Source organism: Hypanus sabinus, chromosome 2 (assembly GCF_030144855.1).
Source record: "Hypanus sabinus isolate sHypSab1 chromosome 2, sHypSab1.hap1, whole genome shotgun sequence".
In the NCBI taxonomy this organism is placed as follows: Eukaryota; Metazoa; Chordata; class Chondrichthyes; order Myliobatiformes; family Dasyatidae; genus Hypanus; species Hypanus sabinus.
In genome coordinates, this window is record NC_082707.1 from 105,546,638 (window position 1) to 105,571,484 (window position 24,847).

General features: G+C 40.8%; 1 protein-coding gene across 2 annotated transcripts in view; it reads right to left on the reverse strand.

The window, feature by feature from the left end:
- The window catches only part of LOC132381729 (solute carrier organic anion transporter family member 2A1-like), a 223,150-nt gene that overhangs the window by 10,677 nt on the left and 187,626 nt on the right, over positions 1–24,847 (reverse strand). For both annotated transcript variants that reach the window (XM_059951311.1, XM_059951304.1), the window contains one exon: positions 4,314–4,437. In XM_059951311.1, the coding sequence (XP_059807294.1) occupies positions 4,314–4,437 (124 nt within the window). The remainder of the gene's footprint in view (positions 1–4,313; positions 4,438–24,847) is intronic.

A 24,847-nucleotide genomic window follows, 5' to 3' on the forward strand; every position in this document is an offset into this window, starting at 1 on the left:
TGAGGGGGGATTTGATTGAGGTATTTAAAATTTTGAGAGGGATAGATAGAGTTGACGTGAACAGGCTGTTGCCATTGAGAGTAGGGGAGATTCAAACTAGAGGACATGATTTGAGAGTTAGGGAGCAGAAGTTTAAGGGAAACACGAGGGGGTATTTCTTTACTCAAAGAGTGATAGCTGTGTGGAATGAACTTCCTGTAGAAGTATTAGAGCCCAGTTCAGTTGTGTCATTTAAGGTAAAATTGGATAGGTATATGGACAGGAAAGGAGTGGAGGGTTATGGGCTGAGTGCGGGTAGGTGGGACTAGGTGAGATTAAGGGTTCGGCACGGACTAGGAGGGCCAAGACGGCCTGTTTCCGTGCTGTGATTGTTATATGGTTAATCCATATCCTCTGTTTTTTTTTCCCCTAGCCTCAGTGGAAAAAGCCTGCTTGCATTCTCTCTATTTATACCTATCATAATTCTCCAAGACTGTTGTTACTGTGTTTTGTCCCTTGGCCCCGAAGGAACACAGCTTTGTTTGATTGTATGACAATTAAACTTGAACTTGAAGGATTGCCAAAGGTGCAGCAATCTCATCCTTCATTTTCTATAGTATCCTGGGTATATCCCACCTGGCACCGGGAATTTATCTTTTCTAATGATAGACAGACCATAAGGTAGGAGCAGAATTAGGCTCTTCAGCCCATCATGTCTTTTCCTATCACCTATAACATTCAAAAGTTTCAAAACATACTCTTTCTAAACATTATCTATTATCATTGTCTATAATCATGAACTGGCATATCTGTCTGATTTATGCTGTCTTCACAAACATCAATAGCCCTCTCACTGGTGAATACTGAAGCAAAGTATTCATTAATAACCTCTTCTTCCTCTTTGAACTCTGGGCTTATTTTCTCTATGAGCCTTGATCAGTTCCACACTCAGTCTTGCCATCCTCCTGTTTTTCACATTCGTACAGAGCGACTTGGGGTTTTCCTTAATTCTACATACCAAGGCCTCCTCTTGTCTCCTGTTTCTTCCAAGTCTATTCTTCAGCTCTTTCTAGGCTACCTTGATCCTCTAGAGCACTCTAGAGCTCCTGATCCTTGCTTCCAAACTTTAAGCTTCTTTCTTTCTCTTGACTAGATGTTCCACATCTCTTGTGGTTCCTTCACATTGCCTCGATAGAAGAAACCCACCCAGAACCTTATTTGAATGCTTCCTAAACAATATCCACATTTCCATTGTACTTTCTTCTGAGTACTTCCATTCTCAATTGATTTTCCAAGTTTCTGCCTAATCGCATCATAATTCCCCATTCTCCAATTAAATAACTTTCCCATACCGGCCCTCTTCTATCCTTCTCCAAGGCTATAGTAAAGGTCAAGAAGTTGGACAAGGTGCACAGTACATTTATTATCAAAGTAGGTATGCAGTAAACAACTTTGAAATTCATCTTCCCCAGACACTGTTGCTGTCTCAGTAAGACTCTCCATCCAAGAGATCTGACTCATGAGCTGGTTCATTAGCTAGCACCAGATCCAATATGGACTCTCCTCCACCTGACCTCCCTACATATTGTATGAGGAAACCTTCCTGAACACACTTAACAAATTCTGCCCAATCTAAACCTTTTGTACTGAAGAAGTGCCAATCAATATGAGGAAAGTTGAAAATACACATTACAACAACCCTGTTATTTTTCCAATTTTCCAATATCTGTCACATTCATCAGTGTTTCTGTTGCTGTTGTGGTCTTCCGCCCTTACTGACTCAGTAGACAATCCCTGCATCCCTGCATCAGTGATACTATCCTTGATTAGCAATGCCACTCCCACACTTTTTTTTATCTCCTTTTCTGTCCCTTTTGAAGCTTCTAACATCAGAATATCGAACAGCCATTCTAGCCTAATGGTCGTAATGTCATAGTCCCACACAATGAATTTATTACCCTCATGTCTAAACTTACTACCCTTATTCTGGATACTTCTTGCATTAAAATTGACACATTTTAACCCACCCCACACATTGCAATTTTGCTCTATCAACTGCCTGTTCTTCCCTTTCTCCTTAATGGGAAATCTTACCTGACAAAACTGTTGGAATTTTTTGAGGAAATACCAGGCAGGATAGATAAAGAGACTTAGTGGATATTGATTACTTGGATTTTCAGAAGGTATTGACAAGGTGCCATACATGGTGCATAACAAGGTTGGAGTCCATGGTATTGCACTTAAGGTACTAGCATGGATAGAGATTGACTGACTGGGAGGAGACAAAGAGTTGGAATAAAGGGGATCTATTCTAGTTGGCTGTCGGTGACCAGTGGTGCTCTGCAGAGGTCAGTATTGGGGCCGCTTTTGAAAAACATCAGATGTCAATGATTTGAATGATGAAATTGACGGCTTTGTGGCCAGGTATGTGGATAGGTAGAGGAGTAAGTAGTGTTGAGGAAGCAGAGAGTTTGCAGAAGGACGTGGACAGATTGGGAGAATGGGCAAAGAAGTGGCAAATGGAATGTAGTGTAGGGAAGTGTATGGATTCCCTAAAGGTTGAGTCAGTAGTAAAGAAGGCAAATGCAATGTTAAGAGGGCCAGAATACAAGAGCAAGGATGGAATGCTGAGGCTTTGATGAAATCACAACCTGAAGTATTGTGAGCAATACTCTTTGGGTCCTTTATCTCAGAAAAGATATCCTTACATTGGACATCAGAGGGGGTTCACAAGAATGATTCCAGGAATGAATGGGTAAATGTATGAGGAGCATTTGATGGCTCATGGGCCTATACTTGCTAGAGTTTAGAGGAACGAGGGGAGATGTCATTGAAACCTATTGAATATTGAAAGACTGAAATAGAGTGGATGGGGAGAGGATGTTTCCTATAGTGGATGAATCTAAGAACATAGGGTACAGCCTCAGAATAGAGGATTTAACCAGAGGGTGGTGAATTTGTGGAGTTCATTGCCATGGATGGCTGTGGAGGTCAAATCATTGTACAGTTAACACTTAGGTAGATAGGTTCTTGATTAGTCAGGATGTCAAAGGTTATGGGCAGAAAGCAGGAGAATGGGCTTGAGAGAAATAATAAATCAGGAATGACAGAATAGCAGAGTAGACTCAATGTGCTGACTGGCCTAAATCTGCTCCTATGTCTTATGGTCTTATAAGTTGAAATGGTAAAGTGATTCAGAAGATAAAGGTGCATAGTATCTAGAGTAAATGGATTTGGAACTGGTTTGCCCTTAAAAGACAAACAGTAGGGGAGGAAAACTGTTATTCTGTTTGGAGGTTGCTGAACAGTGGTGTTTTGGTAGGCCCCTTAATAGCAATGAGGCACAGTGTCCATAGTTTATTGAAAGTGGTGACACAAGTGAATGAGCTGTTAAAGAAGATATATAACATGCTTGTCTTCATTGCTTGGTGTATTGAGGACAGGAGTAAGGAAGTCACACATATATAAACTATATATATAAAACTTTAGTCAGACTATTCTTGGAGTTTTGTGTACAAATCTGGTTACATGGCTAGAGGAGTGATTTGAAGACTGTGGAAAAGATACACAAGAGGTTTTACTAGGATGTCAGAATTAGAGGGTATGAACTACAAGAAAAGTAGTCAAAGTAGTCAAACTCGTTTTTTATCCACAGAGCATCCGAGGTTATGGGTAGACCTCAAAAGATTTTAAAGCTATGAAAGGCATAGGTAGGATAGACAATCAGAATTTTTTTTACTAAGGCAGAAATGTTAAACACCAGACAGCGTTCTTTTGAGGTAAGCAGGGAAAGTTTCAAGGCAATGAGAGGGGTAAGTTTTATTTTACAAGAAAGTGATGCCTGGAATGAGTTATCAGGGTTAGTAATGGAAGCAACAGTTTCATTGAGTTTAACAGGTTTTTAGATAGACATATGAATATGAAGTGTATGGGGGGGGGGTATAGATAATACATAGGAGAAGGATATCTGGTATAAAATGGCATCAAGATCAGCACCTCTGTCTGGTACTGTCTGTTTATACAGAAAAGCCAAGGGGAATTAAACAGGTGAAGAAAAATACTGTGATGCTTTGGGCAAGACTGAAAATTATGTAGCTATGGTTCACTCCTCTGAAGATTTAAAATGTTAATAACTGGAAACTAATACTTTGATATGAATAAAAGCTGTATTGCCTTCGGTGAAGAGAAATCATTTGGATAACTGAAGTTTTAATATACCTTCATTGAAATTATAATAGGCAAAATATATAATAGTCATTGTATAAGCCTTCTGTTTAGACTGAACTTAAATCTTTAAGTTAAAAGACAGATAAAAAGACAAAATTACAACATACCGGTTTCGCAAAAGATTGTTGTCATAGTAATTGCAGGCTCCTCGTTTTCTGTTGCACATTACTCCCCATCTAATGCATGCTGAATCAATGACTGCACCATACAAAGCCGGAGCTGGCAGCCATGCTGCAATCAAGATTAGAAACATCAGCTGGTTGTAGCTTACACTACAAATTGTATTTAAATGTTTTAATATGGAAAAAAAATGTTAACAAGCAAATTCTGATACTGAACCAGATTCAAGTATAATATCACTATGAAATATATCATTTTGCAAAAACAATACATTGCAATACATAATAAAAATTACAACAAGAAATAATTTAAAAGAATTAAATTAAGTAAATTATGCAAAAAGAGAGCAAAAAGGAACAAAATAGTGAGGCAATGTACATTGGTTCATTGTCCATTCAGAAATCTGATGGTGGAGGGTAAGAAGCTGTTCCTAAAATGTTGAATATGTGTCTTCAGGCTCCTGTACCTCCTCTTTAATGGTAGCAATGAGAAGAGGGCATGTGCTGGGTGATGGGGGTCTTAAATGATTGGTGCTACCTTTTTGAGGCATCATCTTTTGAAGATGTCCTCGATACTGAAGGGCTAGTGCTATAACTGGGCTAGTTAGCTTGCAACTTTTGGCTGCTTTTTCCTTTCTGGTGCAGTGGCCCCTCCATACCAGATGGTGATGCAACCAGTTAAAACGCTCTTCACAGTACATCTGCAGAAATGTGCAAGAGTGTTTGGTGACACAGCAAATCTCCACAAACTCCTCATGAAATATAGCCACTGCTATGCCTACTTTGAAATCATATTAATATGTTGGGCCCAGGACAGATGTTCAGAGATGTTAAATTCCAGGAACTTGATACAGTTCACTCTTTCCACTGCTGTTCCCTTGATGAGGACTGGTGTGTGTTCCCGCGACTTCCCTTTCCTGAAGTCCACAATTAATTCTTCAGTATTCATAATGTTTGTCCCGCTTGGTGACACAATAATATCAGCGCTGGACTCTGGAGCAAAGGTTCCCAAGTTCGAATCCAAATCTGGTTGAGCGTCAAGCTAGCAACTCGGCCTTGTAAAAACAAGAATAGCTTGCTACGGAAATACTGATAACTCCACTGCCGAGTTAAAGGCTATTCGTCCTCTTCTTCATAACATTGAGTGCAAGGTTGCTGTTGCGACACCACTGAACCAGCTGATGTATCTTGCTCCTGTATGCCTCATTGTCATCATCTAATGCCAACAATTGGTGTGTCATCAGCAAATTTACTAACAGTGGTTCAGTTAACCATATAACCATATAACAATTACAGCACAGAAACAGGCCATCTCGGCCCTTCTAGTCCGTGCCGATGCTTACTCTCACCTAGTCCCACTGGCCTGCACTCAACCCATAACCTTCCATTCCTTTCCTGTCCATATACCTATCCAATTTTACTTTAAATGACAATACCGAACCTGCCTCTACCACTTCTACTGGAAGCTCACTCCACACAGCTACCACTCTCTGAGTAAAGAAATTCCCCCTTGTGTTACTCTTAAACTTTTGCCCCCAACTCTTAAATCATGTCCTCTTGTTTGAATCTCCCCTACTCTCAATGGAAAAAGCCTATCCATGTCAGCTCGATCTATCACCCTTACTATTTTAAATACCTCTATCAAGTCCCCCCTCAACCTTCTACACTCCAAAGAATAAAGACCTAACTTGTTCAACCTTTCCCTGTAACTTAGGCGCTGAAACCCAGGTAATATTCTAGTAAATCTTCTCTGTACTCTCTCTATTTTGTTGATATCAGTAAACCTTCTCTGTACTCTCTCTACTTTGTTGATATTTACGCTTAGCTACACAGTCTTGAGTATCAAGTTAGTAGAGCAGTAGGCTAAGCATGTATCTTTGAGATGTACCAGTGCTGACAGAGTGAGGAGGAAATGGTATTTCTGATGGTGGTCTCATGATGAGGAAATCAAGGATCCGTTTGCAGAGGGAGAACAGAGGCTAGGATTTGGAACCTGTTGATCAGTACTGAGGGTATGATGGTGTCGAATGCTGAGATGTAATCAATGAACAGCAGCTTGATGTAGCTATTGCTACTATTCAGGTGATCCAAGGCCAAGTGGACAACTAGTGAGGTTGGATCCACGGTAGACCTTTTGTGGTGACCGGCAAATTGCAAAAGGTCCAGATCCTTACTTGGGCAAAGTAGATTCTGGCCATGGGCAATCTCTCAAAGCACTTTATTTACAGTAGGTGTGAGTGCTACTGGACAATAGTCATTGAGGTAACTCACTCTGCTCTTCTTGCGCACTGGTACAGTTGTCACCCTTTTGAAGCAGGTGGGAACAGCTGAATATGGCAAAAAGAGACTGAAGGTGAACCACATGATACGAAGGCAGAGGACCAAAGATTGGTTAAAAAATGCTAGTTTGAGGAGTGTCTTAAAAGGGAATTAATAAGGAGACAGCTGGGAAGGCTTATGATTGTTTTCTGATGTTATGGACCAGGCAACTATTCTATCTCCTGTAACGGAACTATGAAACAAGGATAATCAAGAGGCCAAAACTAGGGAATAGTACAAGAGAAGAGAAGCAGAGAAAGTATAGAGGCCACAAGAAATGTCTTGTTAAATAAGTTATTTAAATAAGTCTGATTAATCTGATCCCAATTGCTATTTAATTTTTATGAATTAATGCTCCGTTTTTGAAAAAGAAGGTAGCATACACTATATTTTGGAGGTGGGGATGAGAAAACAACAACAAAACAAGACCCATTCTCATTTCTCCCACTAACCACCCACTCACAGACCCACACAGATCTCCAACTACAGACCAGGCTACTTAAGAAAGAAATGATTTGGATAAAAAGAGGGGAAGAGATGGATCTGGCAGACAAATAAAAGGAAAATCCCAAGAGGTTCTATAGCAATATTAAGGGTATACTGGAAGAGAGACAGTATACTGACAGAGAGATTTGGTTTCTCTTGGAGATCAGCAAGGCTGCCTATGTCTTGAGCCAGAGGAGATGGCTGGGAATTTTTATTAATATTTTTTCCTCAGGAAATCAGGAGAAAAGGGAAACCAGGGAGCATAGGTAGAACAAGGAGGGTATCCTCAGAATGAGTATAGGAAGTTAGGTGAGAAAGTAAGAAGCAAGACCTCAAAGCTAATGTAGGTTACTTGGTGCCAAGTGGTAGTGAGGTCAGAAATAGGACAGTTGCAAGTAAAATAGAGATAGTAGGCATTTGCAAATAAGATGAGAGCAAACAGTTGCAAGTAAAAAAAGACTTAGCAGACAGTTGCAATATAATAAGGTTGTAATAGAAGGCAATCTCAGATTTCCAGATATTGACTGGGACTTGCATACTGTTAAAGGATTGGATGGGATCGAGTTTGTCAAATATGTTCAGGACAGCTTCCTTAATCAATATATAGATGTCCTAACTAAAAGACAGTGGATCTCCTATTAGGGAATGACACAGGGCAGGTGACAGAAGTGTATGTAGGGGATGTAGTGAACATATTTCCATTAGTTGCAAGATAATTACTGAGGAGGATAGAACTGATCTCCAGGTTTAGATTCCAAATTATAGAAAGCATTTAAAAATTGTGGACTGGGATAAGTTGCTTTCTGTCAAAGGGATCCATGGTAAGCCTTCAAAAGCAAAATCTTCAGAGTACAAAGTTTCTACTTTCCTGTTCGAATAAAAGACAAGTCTAACACTTTTCAGAGATAGTGAGGGACTGATAAGAAGAAAGAGAAGATGCATATCAGGTATAGGTAACAAAGTCCAACTGAGCCACTTGAGGAAGATAAGAAAGAGAGCACTTGAGGGAAATCAGGAGGGCTAAAAGAAGGCATGGGGTTGCTCTGGCAGGCAGAGTGAAAGAGAATGCCCATCTAGTCCATGCTAAGCCATTAACATTACCTTCTCCAATCGACAATAGCCCTCCATACCCCTACCATCCATGAACCTATCCAAACTACTCTTAAATGTTGAAATTGCGCTCACATGCACCACATGCATTGGCAGCTGGTTCCACACTCTCACAACTCTCTGAGTGAAGAAGTTTCCCCTTACGTTCCCCTTACACTTTTCACCCTTAACCCATGACCTCTAGTTGTAGTCCCAATCAACCTCAGTGAAAAAGACTGCAGCATTTATCATAGCTATACCCTTCATAATTTTTCAATACTCTTATCAAATACCCATTTAATCTTCTATGTTCTGAGGAATAAAGTCCTAACCTATTCAATCTTTCCTTGTAACTCCGGTCCTCCAGACCCAGCAAGATTCTTGTAAATTTTCTCTGTATTCTTTCAACCTCATTTACATCTTTCCTGTAGGTAGGTGACCAAAACTGCACACGATACTCCAAATTAGGATTCAACAATGTCTTATACAACTTCAACGCAACATCCCATCTCCTGTACTCAATACTTTGATCTACAATGGCCAATATACCAAAAACTTTCTTTATGACCCTACCTACCTCAGACACTACTTTTACTGAATTATGGACCTCTATTCCCAGATCCTATTGTTCTACCACATTCCATTGCCAGTCCAGTTAACCACAAATTGTTGACATAGATGATAAACAACAACAGACACAGCACTAATTCCTGCAGCACTCCACTAGACCAGGGCTCTAGTCAGAGAGGCAACCAATTACTACCACTTTCTGGCTTCTCCCACAAAGCCAATGTCTAATCCAACTGACTACATCATCTTGAATGCAAAGTGACTGAACCTTCTCAACCAACCTTCTATGCAGGACCTTGTCAAATGCCTTCCTAAAATCCACACAGATAATATCCCCTGCTTTGCCTTCATCCACTTTCTTGATAACCTTCTTGAAAAACTCTCTAAGATTGGTTAGATATGACCTACCAAGCATGTAGCCATACCCTATCCAAATATCTATATATCCAGTCCCTTGAAATACTTTCCAATAACTTTCCCACAACTGATGTCAGACTCACCAGCCCATACATTCCTGGTTTATGTTTAGAGCCTTTTTAAACAGTGGAACAACATTAACTATCCTCCAATCCTCTGATACCTCTCCTTTAAATATCCTTGGTAGGGTGATTTAAATATCTTTGCTAGGGTCCCAGCAATTTCTACACTTGCCTCCGTAGGATCTGAGCGATCACCTTTAAGTGTTACTCAAAGTGTTATTTTGAAGGGCTCTAGGGATTTGCCTCAGGACAGCAAACTCCACCTCCTCTGTAATCCATGAAGTCTGTAGTCCATGAAGTTGATGCCACTTTGCCTCACTCTGTGTCTGCCTCTTGAGTAAATGCAGATGCAAAATATTTAAGATCTCCATCATCTCGTTTAGCTCCATACATCTTCCAAAGAACCAATTTTGTCCCCTGAAATCTTTTTGCTGTTAACATATCTGTAGAATCTCTTAGGATTCTCCTTCACTTGTTTGTGAGGACAGATTCACTTCATGCCTTCTTTTAACCCTCCTGATTTCTTTCTTAAGTGTTCTCTTGCATTTTTTACACTCCATAAGCACTTTATTTGTTCCTACCTGCCTACACCTGATATGCACCTCATTTTTTTCTTAACCAGGGCCTCAATATCTCTTTAAACCAGTTATCTTTTTCCTTTATTCTGACAGCCGCATAGAAGCTTCGTATTTACTTGGGAGATGGACATAGAGCCAATAGAAGTGAGGCAAAGCAGCAGCGAGGACATAGACCATAAGCAGATTACAGAAAAGGAGGTGTTTGCTATCTTCAGGCAAGTTAAGACAGATACAGTAAATCTCCAGGGCCTGACAAGGTGTTCCCTTCTGGGAGGCTAGCGCAGAATTTTCAGAGACCTTGCAGAGACACTTAAAAAGTCCTTAGCCACAGATGAGGTATCCGAGGATAGCTAATGTTGTTCTGTTGTTTAAAGGTGAGGCTATCACCACGGAATCTAGTGGCTGTTAGCGAGGGACCACTTAACTGGTTTTCCACAGATGCTCAGTAAAAGGGGGTTTCAATTGTGGGGGTATTATCCGGGATTGAGCTTGTTGGATGCTGTGTGATTGCCCTGAGCATTGATCAAGTGAGTTTGTGTTTAAACCTGTGTTAAACTATTGCCCGGTAAAGTAATGAAGATATGTGGTAATGGACGCCACAGGGATTGTGCGTTGGTGGGTAGGTAAGTACAAAGATGGTTGGAGTATGGAGGGCTCTGTTGCAGGTTCAGGTCAGTGAGACTAGGCAAAATAACAGTTCAGCAAGGGCCTTTTTCTGTGGTGTAGTGCTCTCTGACTCTTTGACTAGGTGGATAGAGTGTGTGGCTAAGGAGCTGGTACACTGGCAGGGCTACTGCTTCTTACACCTTTGGAATTTCTTCTGGGGTAGTTATGACCTGTACAAGAAGAATGGATTGCATTTAAACTAGAACTGGTTCAATATCTTTGCAGAGAGATGTTTAGCAGTGGGATGAGACTGAACAGGAGCAAGTCATAGGTTAAGCAGTAGTCAGCAAATTGAGTAATCAAAATAGCCAAGGGAACAGTAAAGGCAAAGAAAGGTAAAGCATTATTTTAATGCACAAAGTTTAACAACCAGGCAAGGTGGATTGACTCAGAGACTCAGAGTATGGATTGCTTCTCAGGACTGGGAGCCATAACAGAAACATAGCTGAACTTAGTATTCCAGGATACAGTTATTGCAGGTGTGACGAAGGTGTTGCATTTTGATTAAGGAAGGAAGAGGTAACATTCTTGGGGGATTGTCCAGAAGCTCAGCAAGTGGAAGGTTTTTAAGAGCGTTTGTGTCAGGATGAAGAGTAAATGTGACAAATATAGGCAACCTGGACTAATGAGAAATATTAAGGCACTGATCAAGAAAAAGAAACAAGCATGCATTGAGTTTAGTAGGCATGTTAAGCTCTTGGTGACCAGCTTGGATGGGGCATGGACCATTTGGGGTTTACTTGCTGTAAGACTATGACTGTAAAGAGATTATGAATGCTCTTAAGAGGAAACACAGGATGATTTCCAGAACCTGATCAGTTAAGGAAGTGGGATGAGGAGTGGCAAACAGATTTCAATGCAGGTAAGTGTGAGGTGGTGCATTTTGGGAAGTCAAACCAGTGTTGGACATGCAAGAAAAAAATGGATTGAAAAATGGCAGATGGAATTTAATGCAGACAAATAGGAGCAGGCAGAATAACAGTTCGGCATGGACTCCAAAGGGTCTGTAATGTTCTATGAATGGCAAGACTCTCAGGAGTGTAATGGAACAGAGGGACTTACAAAATCAAATACGTAAACTAATGAAAGTGGCACTACAGTTAGACAGTGCAGTGAAAAAGGTGTTTAACTCTCTGGCTTTCATCAGTTAGGGCTATGAGTATAGGAGCTGGCACATTATATTGCAGGTGGATAATCATCGGAAAGGCTGCTCTTGAAGTACTATGTACAGTTTTGATCACACTGTATTAGGATTGATGTGATTAAACTGGAAAGTATGCAGAGAAAGATTTACATGGATTTTGCCAGGACTGGAAAACTTCAGTTAAATGAAGAGAGGTTAACCATGGTTAGACTGTATTTCTGGGAATATTGAGAGAATGAGGATGGCATTATAAAAGTGGAAGGAATTATCAGAGGCATAGATAAGGAGGTTGTTAACAGCCTTAGGTCAGGGCAAGTGTCCAAAAATAGGAAGCATAGGTTTAGTGTGAGAGGGGAAAGAGTTGAAAGGAAATGGACAGGCAACTTTTTCATGCATGCAATGTGGGTATATGGAACAAGCTGCTAGAAAAAGTGGTTGAGGCCAAGTATTTTAAAATACTTGGATAAGTACATGGAGGGCAGGGTTTAGAGAGATATGGGCAAACTGGGCAGAAACCATAAACTGTTCAGGCCTAATGGCCTGTATCCATGCTGGTTTTCACAATGACTCTATCACTCTATCTGTAATAGCAGCTGTTGTGGTTATCAAATCACCCATGCTTGAAGTAACTTGCTCTTTTTTATTGTCAGTAATAGATTCCATTGCTGTCTGTCAGAATTTTGGCTCAGTTTTCAATTTTCCTTTTGTATAGTTGGTCCATTCCATGGCCTTTCTATTAGCAACTGTTTATATGGACATAAAATCTTAATAAGATCTCAACCTACTACTGTCTTCCATATGTACTCATCGGTTTCACCCTTTCAAAGACATTTTCCACCCTCTCCACCAGCTTTTCTGTTACTGTTCACTCTTTCATCCCCCAGTCGCAATGAAGTATCCTAAACCTGAAACATTTCCCACATGCTGTTGTACTTTGAGAAAACAAGTCAGGCTAAGATGTACACAAGGAATGATAGGATGCTAGAATAATGGGACCTGGGAATACAGATCCATAAGATCATTAAATGAGCTTTTGGCAGATTGGCTTTCATAAATCAGGAGACTCAGTACAGGAGTCGAGATGTTTTATTCAAGTTATGTATTTATTTTATTTACAGATATAGTGTGGAATACATCCTTCCAGCCATGCCACCAAGCAACCTCCAGTTCAACCCTATTCTAATCACAGGACAATTTACAATGACCAATTCACCTACTAACTGGTACATCTTTGGATGGCGGGAGGAAACCAGAGCACTCAGAGAAAACCCAAGAATTTCACAGGGAAGACGTTCAGTATCTTACAGAGGATGCTGGAATTGAACTCCAAACTCCAACACCCCGAGCTATAAGTGTCACACTAACCATTATGCTACCATGGTACTATTATGTAAGAGAGCAATGAGACTGAATTTGAAATATTGTATGACAGTTCTGATCATCTAAGTATGGGAAAGATCAATAAATTCAAAGAGTGCAGAGAAAATTTACAAGGACGTTACCAGGCCACAGGACCTGAGTTATTGGGAAAGATTGAATAGATTAGGATTTTATTCACTGGACACATGAGATTGGGGGTTGATTTTATAGAGGTATACAAAATTATGAGGGATATATAAAGGGTGAATGCATGTAGGCTGTTTATCCCTCTGGGTGGGAGACACTAAAACTGGAGACCATTGGTTTAGGGTGAAAAGTGACATATTTAAGGGGAACAGGAAGGAAACCACTCAGAGTGGTGTGAGTGTGGAACAGATTGCCAGCAGAAGTGATCAATGCAAGTTCAATTGTCCCATTAAAGAGAAGTTTGCATGGGTATATGGATAAGAGAGGTATGAAGGGCTATGACCCAGATATTAGGAGATGAGACTGGGAAGAAAACCAAGCTACATGGAACAGATAACCCAAAGGGCCTGTTTTTGCGCTGTAGTACTCTATGATACAGCATGTCATTCTGACTCCATTACATTCTCCTAGTTCTTCTGTTTTTGTTGCATGTGATCCAAAGATGAGACAGCCCCAAAGTTCCTGTGAAGCATCTCCTTCCTGAACCTTAGATTTCCCCTAACGTAGAAGGGTTAGATTGACCTTAGAGTAGGTTACATGATCAGCACACCATTGAAAACTGAAAAACCTATACCGTGTTATAATGTTCTATGCTCTATTGTGGATAAAGCCCTTTTGCTGCAACTCTGCTCTCCCAGACAGAGCATAGAACAAAAATTTCAGAGATGTTATCTTCCACTCCATCCTCAAATCCAGCTTTTAAATTTTATTTTAAAAGAATTCTTTCAGTGAAACCCAAACTAAAACACAGAGCTTACAAATGACAATATCAAGAAATGAAACAATTAACAAGAGGAGAATGGAAGTGCATGTCAGTTATTCTGCCTGACTTTGTTCAGTGATCTGTCAAAAGTTAGGAATTTCTTTAGCTGGAGGGTGATGAATATGTGCAGTTGATTGCCATAGACAGCTGTGGAGGCCAACTCATTGGGCATATTTAAAGCAGAGATTGAAAGTTTCTTGATTAGTCAGGGCAGGTTACGAGGAGAAGGCAAGAAAATGGGGTTGAGAGGGATAATAAATCAGCCATGATGTAATGGCAGAGTAGACTCAATGGACTCAATTCAATTGCTATGTCTTATGGTCTTATGTCTGCATGCTTGTACACAACATTGCTGCCACATTATTGGCTGATTAGCTATTTGCATTATGAGCAGGTGTACAAGTGAAGCTAATAATTTGGCCACTGAGTGTAGATGAGATGGAAAGTTAGTAGAGCATTGGCAGAGAAATTTTATCTTGAAAAGTGCAAGGCAATACATTTTGGAAAGCAAATAGTAGTATGTAATATGCAATATATTTTTAGGCAAAAATGCAATAAATTGCAGGGTATTAAGGAATGGTGAACAGAGGGACCTGGGATCCAAGCACATAGTTCTCTTTAAGTGGTGAAATAGTTCAAAGTAAGTTTATTATCAGTGTATATGTCACAATGTACTACCAAGCAAACACGAGGAAATCTGCAGATGCTGGAAATTCAAGCAACACACACAAAATGCTGGTGGAACACAGCAGGCCAGGCAGCATCTATAAGGAGAAGCACTGTCAACGTTTCCGGCCGAGACCCTTTGTCTGGGCAGTCCTGATGAAGGGTCTTGGCCCAAAACGTCGACAGTGCTTCTCCCAATAGATGTTGACTGACCTGCTGTGTTCCACCAGCATTTTGTGTGTGTTGCATGTACTACCAAGATTCATTTTCTTACAAACATTCATAGTAAAGCAAAGGAATACAACAGTATCAATGAAAAGCCTCACACAAAGTCTGACAACCAATATACAAAGGAAAACAAACTGCAAATACAAAAGAGTAACAGGTAATATCAATCAATAAGTAAATAAATAATACTTGAGAAAATGAGTTGTAGAGTCCTTGGAAATGAGTCTAGAGTGCAATGAGTTCAGAATTGAGGTGAGTCAATTCAGGAGCCTAATGGTTTCAATGGCAATAACGGTTTCTGAACCTGGTGTTCTTACTTCTCTTCTAAAGGGTCCACCTCTCAATTTTGAGGTTGTGCTCTCTAGTTCTAGATACCTCTACCATAGAAAAACATCCTCTCCATATCCATCTTATCTAGTCCTTTCAACATTCAGCAGTTTTCAATGATATCCCCCCATATGCTTATAAATTCCAATGAGTACAGGCCCAAAGCTGCCAAACGTTTCTCATATGTTAACCCCTTCAATCCCAGAATATTCCTCATGAACCTTCTCTGGACTCTCTCCAATGACAACACGTCCTTACTGAGATATGGGACCCAAAACTGTTGACAATATACCGAGCAGCCTGACTAGTGTATTATAAAGCATCAGCATTATCTCCTTGTTTTTATGTTCTACTCCCTTTGAAATGAATGCCAACAATGCATTTGCATTTGCATTTGCAAGGTAAGTTCGTGGCATAAAGTAGAAGGAGATGAATTATTAACTTCAAACTTTCTGCATAATCACTCGAAGAGTTGATCTGCACGTGCATGTAAAGAGAGCTGTATAACTCATCTCCTTCTACCTTAGGCCACTAACTTATCAATCACCCCTGCTGTCAACCACTTCTGGAGGTCCAAGACACCGACTTCTACAAAGAAGGGTTCTGTATACTCCACGACCGCTGGACTAAGTGTGTATATGTAGGAGGGGACAATGTTGAAAAACAAATGTGCTAGGTTTTCTAAATTTGACTCCTTCTAGCTTAGGCCACGAACTTATCAATCACCCCTCATGACTTCCGTTTCTCCCTCAAATTGCAGTATGAATTCAATCATATTACAAACACTGCCTCCTAAGGGTTCCTTTACATTAAGCTACCTAATAAGATCTGGGTTATTATACAACACTCAATCTGAGATAGCCTTTCCCCTACTTGGCTTGAGCACCATCCGCTCTAAAAAGCCATCTCGTAGGCATTTAACAATGCCTTCTTGCAATCCAACACCAACCAGATTTTTCCAATCCCAATGCATATCGAAGTCCCCCATTGCAATTGTGCCATTACCCATATTACATGCCTTTTTCATCACCCTTTGCAATCTCAACCCCATATCTTGGCTTCTATTTGTAGGCCTATATATGATTCCCATAATGATTTCTTTTTTACCCTTTTATTTTCTTAATTCCACCCACAAAGAGTCAACATTCTCTGACCCTATGTCACCACTTTCTAAACATGTAATTCCATCTCTTACCAACAGTACCACATCACTGCCTATGCCTTCCTGCTTGTCCTCTTGATACAAAGTAGATCCTTTGAAGTTAAGCTCCCAACTCGGGCCTTCTTTCAGCCACGACTCAGAGATGCCCACAATGTCATACTGACCGATCTGTAATTGCACCATGAGTTCACCCACCTTATTCCGAATGCTACATTCTTTGAAATACAGCATCTTCCTGCATTCTACACTCTTTTGAATTTTGCCTCTGTGGTATAATCTTTAACTCTGTGCTCTGTCTGCATTTGTACCTAGTCATTAGCTTGTCCTTCCTTACATTCATGTAACACCGATCATCTACTTGTAGATCTGCTGGCTCATCCTCAGCTCTATTATACTGGTTTCCATCCCCCTACCATATTAGTTTAAACCATTCTCAACAGCTCTAGTAAACTTACCCACAAGAATATTGGTCCTCCTCAGATTTACTTGCCCCAGAAGAGATCCTAATTATCCAGAAATCTGAATCCCTGCCCCCTGCTCCAATACTTCAGTCATGCATTTATCTGCCACCTCATTCTATTCCTATTCTCGTTGTCACATGGCACAGGCAGTAATATCCAGATTACTACCCTGAAGTCTTGTTTCTCAGCTTCCTTCCCAATCCCCTGTATTGTGTTTACAAGACCTCCTCCCTTTTTCTACCGATGTCATCAGTACAAAAAATGCCCTCTGGCTGCTCACCATCCCTTTTCAGGATATTGTGGACATGTTCAGAAACATCATGAACCATGGTGCCTGGGGGAGGGAGGGGCAAACTACCATCCTACATTTAGAATTGCCCATCTGTCCCCTGACTTAGAGTCCCTTATTACTGCTGCCATCCTCTTCAGTTCCCAACCCTTCTTAACCACAGGGTGAGACCCAATGCCAAGATGCACAGTCTCTGTTGCTTCCCCCAATTAGGTTGTAGCCCCCCCCCCAACAGTATGCAAAATGGAGTACTTATTGTTGAGGGGGACAGCCAAAGGGGAGCTCTCCACCATCTGATGTTCTCCCTTCCCTCTCCTGACAGTCACCCAATTATTGAACTCCTGTGACATTGGGGTGACTACCTCCCTGTTTCTCTTCAGCTATCACCTCTTCACTTTCCCTAACAAACCGAAGGTCATCGAGCTGCAGCTCCAGTTCCCTAACTCGGTCTCTAAGGAGCTGCATTTTGATGAACCTGTTGCAGATGTGACCATTGGCGAGGCTGGGAGTCTCCTGGAAATCCCACATATGACACCCAGAACAGAACACTGGCCCTGTAGACATACCCTCTATTCTTTCAAGAGTTCAATAAAAGAAATGAATGAACTTATAGTTGCCTCCACCTATTCTTGCCTTCTTTTTGTATCCCTTCATTCCACGACCAATCAAGAATCTATCAGGAACTCAGCAAGTCGGGCAGCATCTGTGGAAATGAGCAGTCAACGTATCGGGCTGAGACCCTTCATCAGGACTGGGTCTATCAGCCTCTACCTTAAATATACATAACCATGGCCTCCACAGCTGCCTGTAGCAAAGAATTCCACAGATTCACCACTCTCTGGCTGAAGAAATTCATCCTCATCTCTGTTCAAAGAGGTCACTCCTCTATTCTAAGACTGTGTCCTCTGGTGTTAAGACTTTCCCACAATAGTAAACACCCTCTCTATTCACCGGTTGATAGGTTTCAATGAGGTTACCCCTCATTCTTCTGAATTCCAGTGAACACAGACCTAGAGCCATCAAATACTCTTCAAATGACAAGCCGTTCAATCATGAAATTATTTTCGTGAACCTCCTTTGAACCCTCTATAAAGTCAATATCCTTTCATGGATAGGGAGCCCAATACTGCTCACAATACTCCAAGTGAGACCTTACCAGTGCTTTATAAATTCTCAACATTCCATCCTTTTTATGTTTTCCATCCTTTTATGTCTTCTTGCAATGAATGCTAATATCACAGTTGCCTTCCTCACCATAGACCCAACCTGCAAATTAACTTTTAGAGAATCCTGCACAACTCCCAAATCCCTTGATACCTCAGTCTTTTGTATTTTCTCTCTTTACAAAATAGTGTACCCCTTCATTTCTTCCAGCAAAGTGCATAACCATACAGTACTGACACTGTATCCCATATGATACTTTGCCCATTCTCTTAATCTGTCTAAGTTCTTCTGTAAGCCTCTGTTCTTCCTGCCATTTCACCTATCTTTATATCATTTATAAACTCTGCAACAAAGCCATCAATTCCATCATCCAAGTTGTTGACATATAACATGAAAAGAAACAGCCCCAACACAGACCTTTGTGGAACACCATTAGTCACCAGCAGATAACCACTTTATTTATAAACCTCCCTTTATTTCCACTCTTTGCCTCCTGCCAATCAGCCACTGCTTTATCCTTGCTAGAATCTTTCCTGTAATACCAATGGCTTGTAGCTTGTTAAGCAGCCTCATCTGTGGCATTTTGTCAAAGGCCTCTGGCAATCCAAGTACACATCAACTGATTCTCCTTTGTCTATTCTTTTTGCTATTTCTTCAAAGAATTAGTGTGGATAGTCAGAGGCTTTTTCACAAGGCTGAAATGGCAGCCACAAGAGTACACAGGTTTAAGGTGCTTGGGAGTAGGTACAGAGGAGATGTCAGGGGTAAGTTTTTTTTGCAGAGAGTGATGAATGCATGGAATGGGATGCCGGCAATGGTGGTGGAGGCAGATATAATAGAGTCTTTTGAGAGACTTTTGGATGGGTACATACAGCTTAGAAAAATAGAGGGCTATGGATAACCCTTGTAATTTCTATGTTAGTAATTTCTGTGTTCGGCACAACTTTGTAGGCCGAAGGGCCCGTATTGTGCTGAAGGTTTTCTATGTTTCTAATTCCAACAGAGTTTACAGAAGGAGGTTGAGAAGCAAGACCACAAGAGTAGTAATCTTGGGATTACTGCCTATGCCACGTGACAGTGAGTATCGGAATAGAATAAGGTGGAGGATAAATGTGTGGCTGAGGGATTGGGGCAGGGGCAGGGATTCAGATTTCTGGATCATTGGGACCTCTTTTGGGGCAGGTGTGACCTCCACAAAAAGGACAGGTTGCGCTTGAATCCCAAAGGGACCAATATCCTGGCGGGTAGGTTTGCAAAGGCTATCGGGGAGAGTTTAAACTAGAATTGCTGGGGGGTGGGAACCAAACTGAAGCAACCTATGTAGGTTTTCTATGTTTCTTTGGCAGGTAAAATTTTCTCTTGAGAAAACCATGCTGACTATGGCCTATTTCTCAGTATTCTGAAGAGGGAGGGTGAGTAGCTGGATGTCGTGGTCCATGTAGGGACCAATGACGTGGGCAGGAAGAGTGAGGAAAGGTGAGTCTAGGGAGCTGGGTGCCAAGTTAAAGGACAGGACCTCCAGGACAGCAATCTTGGGATTTCTACCAGTGCCATGTGCAGGTGGGTTTAGAAATAGTAAGATAGTGCAGATCAACACATGGCTGAAGACATGGCGTAGGAGGGAGGGCTTCAGATTTCTAGATAATTGGGCAGTTTTCCAGGGAAGGTGGGACCTGTTTCAGATGTTTACATTTGAACTGGAGGGGGACAAATATTCTTGCAGGCAGGTTTGCTAGAGAGGCTCCTGTGGATTTAAACCAGATATGAGGGGGGAGGGGAAGCAGAGTGTAGGAACATATGTATGGGAAAAGGAAGAAAAAGAAGACAGTAAAGTTCTTTGTACTGTTAGAGATAAACAGAGAGGAAGAGGTGGAGAATTTCTTAAATGCATTTATTTTAATGCTAGGAGCATTGTAAGAAAGGTGGATGAGCTTAGAGCATGGATTGTTACCTGGAAATATGATGTTGTAGCTAAAAGTGAAACATGGCTGCAGGAGGGGTGAGATTGGCAACTAAATATTCCTGGATTTCGTTGCTTCCGGTGTGATGGAATCAGAGGGACAAGAGGGGGAGGTGTTGCGTTGCTTGTCAGAGAAAATATTACAACGGTGCTCTGGCAGGATAGATTAGAGGGCTCATCTAGGGAGACTATTTGGGTGGAATTGAGGAATGGGAAAGGTGTAGTAACACTTATAGGGGTATATTTATAGACCACCTAATGGGGAGCGAGAATTGGACAAGCAAACTTGCAAGGAGATAGCAGATATTTGTAGTAAGCACAGGGCTGTGATTGTGGGAGATTTATTATATTCCACACATAGACTGGGAAGCCCATACTGTAAAAGGGATGGATGGTTTGGAGTTTGTAAAATGTGTGCAGGACAGTTTTCTGCAGCAATACACAGAGGTGCCAACGAGAGAAGGGGCAGTGTTAGATCTTCTGTTAGGGAATGAAATAGGTCAGGTGACAGAGGTATGAGTTGGGGAGCACTTCGGGTCCAGTGATCACAATGCCATTAGTTTCAATATAATTATGGAGAAGGATAGGACTGGACCCAGGGTTAAGATTTTTTGATTGGAGAAAGGCTAACTTTGAGGTGATGCAAAAGGATTTAGAAGGAGTGAATTGGGACAATTTGTTTTATGGGAAGGATGTAATCAAGAAATGGAGGTCATTTAAAGGTGAAATTTTGAGGGTACAGAATCTTTATGTTCCTGTTAGGTTGAAAGGAAAGGTTAAAAGTTTGAGAGAGCCATAGTTTTCAAGGGATATTGGAAACTTGCTTAGGAAAAAGAGAGATATCTACAATAAATATAGGCAGCATGGAGTAAATGAAGTGCTCGAGGAATATAAAGAATGTAAAAAGAATCTTAAGAAAGAAATTAGAAATGCTAAAAAATACGAGGTTGCTTTGGCAAGTAAGGTGAAAATAAATTCAAAGGGTTTCTACAGTTATATTAATAGCAAAAGGATAGTAAAATTGGTCCCTTAGAGAATCAGAATGGACAGCTATGTGTGGAGCCAAAAGAGATTGGGGAGATTCTGAACAATTTCTTTTCTTCGGTATTCACTAAGGAGAAGGATATTGAATTGAGTAAGATAAGGAAAACAAGTGGGGTAGTTATGGAAACTGATGATGATTAAAGAGGAGGAAGTACTGGCACTTTTAAGGAATATAAAAGTGGATAAATCTCCAGGTCCTGACAGGATATTCCCTAGGACTTTGAGGGAGGTTACTGTAGAAATAGTAGGGGCTCTGACAGAAATATTTCAAATGTCATTAGAAACAGGGATGGTGCCGGAGGATTGGCATATTGCTCACGTGGATCCATTGTTTAAAAGGGGTTCTAAGACTAAACTTAGCAATTATAGGCTGGTCAGCTTGACGTCAGTGGTGGGTAAATTAATGGAAAGTATTCTTAGAGATGGTATATATAATTATCTGGATAGACAGGGTCTGATTAGGAGCAGTCAACATGGATTTGTGTGTAGAAGGTCATGTTTAACAACACTTATTGAATTTTTTGAAGTTATGAGGAAAGTTGATGAGGGTATAGCAGTGGATGTTGTCTATATGGACTTTAGTAAGGCCTTTGACAAGGTTCCGCATGGAAGATTAGTTAGGAAGGTTCAACTGTTAGGTATTAATATTGAAGTAGTAAAATAGATTCAACAGTGGCTGGATGGGAGATGCCAGAGAGTAGTGGTGGATAACTGTTTGTCAGGTTGGAGGCTGGTGACTACTGGTGTGCCTCAGGGATTTGTACTGAGTCCAATGTTGTTTGTCATATCCATTCATGATCTGGATGATGGGGTGGTAAATTGGATTAGTAAGTATGCAGATGATACTCAGATAGGTAGCATTGTGGATAATGAAGTAGGTTTTCAAAGCTTGCAGAGAGAGAGATTTAGGTCAGTTAGAAGAGTGGGCTAACGATGGCAGATGGAGTTTAATGCTGATAAGTGTGAGGTGCTGCATTTTGCTAGGAATAATCCAAATAGGACATACATGGTAAATGGTAGAGCATTGAAGAATGCAGCAGAACAGAGTGATCGAGGAATAATGGTGCATAGTTCCCTGAAGAATCTCATGTGGATAGGGTGGTGAAGAAAGCATTTTGGTATGTTGGCCTTTATAAATCAGAGCATTGAGTATAGGAGTTTGTATGTAATGTTAAAATTGTACAAGGCATTGGTAAGGCCGAATTTGGAGTATTATGTACAGTTCTGGTCACCAAATTATAGGAAAGATGTCAACAAAATACAGAGAGTACAGAAAAGATTTACTAGAATGTTACCTGGGTTTCAGCACCTAAGTTACAGGGAAAGATTGAACAAGTTAGGTCTTTATTCTTTGGAGCATAGAAGGTTGAGGGGGGACTTGATAGAGGTATTTAGAATTATGAGGGGGATAGATAGAGTTGACATGGATAGGCTTTTTCCATTGAGAGTAGGGGAGATTCAAACAAGAGGACATGAGTTGAGAGTTAGGGGGCAAAAGTTTAAGGGTAACATGAAGGGGAATTTCTTTACTCAGAGAGTGGTAGCTGTGTGGAACGAGCTTCTAGTAGAAGTGGTAGAGGCAGGTTCAGTATTGTCATTTAAAGTAAAATTGGATAGGTATATGGACAGGAAAGGAATGGAGGGTTATGGGCTGAGTGCGGGTCAGTGGGACTAGGTGAGAGTAAGCGTTCGGCACAGACTTGAAGGGCCGAGATGGCCTGTTTCCGTGCTGCAATTGTTATATGGTTATTTTATCACAAGTGTCCAAGTATGCTGAGATATCATCCTTAATAATTGACTCCCAACATCTTTGCACACAGTGACATCAGACCGATGGTTTCCTTTCTTCTGCCTCTCTTCCCTTCTTGAAGAACAGAGTGACATTTGCAATTTTCCAGACTTTTGGAACCTTTTCAGAACTTACTGATTCTTGAAAAATGTTCCACAATCTACTCAGCCATCCTTACCTGGGTTGTACACCATCTGGTCCAGGTGACATCACCGTTCAGACCTTTCAGTTTCCCTAGAACCTTTTCTCTACTTATGGTAACTTCACACACTTTATGACCCCTGATACCTGAAACTTCCACCATACCTCTAGTGTCTTCCTAAGTGAAGACTGATGCAAAATACTTGTTCAGTTTGTTTGCCATTTCCTTGTTCCCTATTACTACCTCTTCAGCATCTTTTTCCAGATGTCCACTATCCCCTTGCATCTCTGTTTTACACTTTAAGGACCTGAAAAATCTTTTGGTATCCGTATTAATATTATTGCCTAACTTACTTTCATATTCCATCTTTAACTTCTTAATTACTTTTTTAGTTGCCTTCTGTTGGTTTTTGAAAGCTTCCCAAACCTCTAACTTCCTATTAATTTTAGCTCCATGATATGCCCTCTCTTTGGCTTTTATGTTGGCTTTCATTTCCCTTGATAGCCCACAGTTCTGTCATCTTGTCTTTAGAATCCTTCTTCCTCTTTGGTATGCATACAGTCTGCTTTCTGAACTTCTTCCGGAAATGCCAGCCATTGCTGCTCTACCATCATCCCTGCCAGAGTTCTTTACTGATCAATTCTGGCCAACTCTTCTCTCATACCTGTGTCCCTTTACTCTATTGTAATACTGATACATTCAACTTTAGCTTCTCCCTCTTAATTTTCAGGTGAATTTGATCATATTATGATCACTTTTCCCCTAAGGGTTCTTTTACCTGAAGCTCTCTAATTCCTGTTCATGGCAAAACACCCAATTCAGATAACTGATCCCCTAGTAGGCTTAACCAAAAGCCACCTCACAAGCATTCTAGAAATTCTCTTTCTTGGAATCCTGCACCAACCTAATTTTCCCAATCTACTTGCATAATGAAATTCCCCATATTGATTGTAACGTTGCCCTTTTGGCGTGCATTTCCTATGCTGTAATCTGTAGACTACATCTTTACTACTGTTTGGAGGTCTGATCCCATCAGGATCTTTTAACCCTTGCAGTTCCTTAGCTCCACAATAATTCAACACCTTCCGACACTTTCAAATGATTTTATTTCATTTTTACTGCCCTTTCTGCCTTCCTGCCTATCCTTTTGATACAATGTTTATGCTTGAACATTCTCCCAGCTATAATCTTCTTTCAGCCATGATACAGTGATGCCTACATCATACATGTCAACTGTGCTAGTTGATTTACCTTATTCTATTTACTGTGTACTTTCAAATGTAACACCTTCAGTCCTGTATTCACCCTTCTCAATTTTGTCTATCTTTTACATCGCAACTCATCCCTTTGACTGCAATTTTGCCTTTTCCATAGCCTCTCCTCACTGGACATTGCCTTGTCGGTACATGGACCACAACATCTGGCTGTTCACCCTCCCACTTAAGAATGCTGATGACTTGATCCAAGATATCACGGACCCTGGCACCATGTAGAAATTTTGTTCTCATCCATAGAACCTCCTGTCCATTCCTCGAACTAATGAATCCCCTATCACCACAACGTGCCCTTTACCAGAGACCCAACCACTGTGACTTTCCTCTGTTAGGTCAAACTCAACAGTACCCAAAAT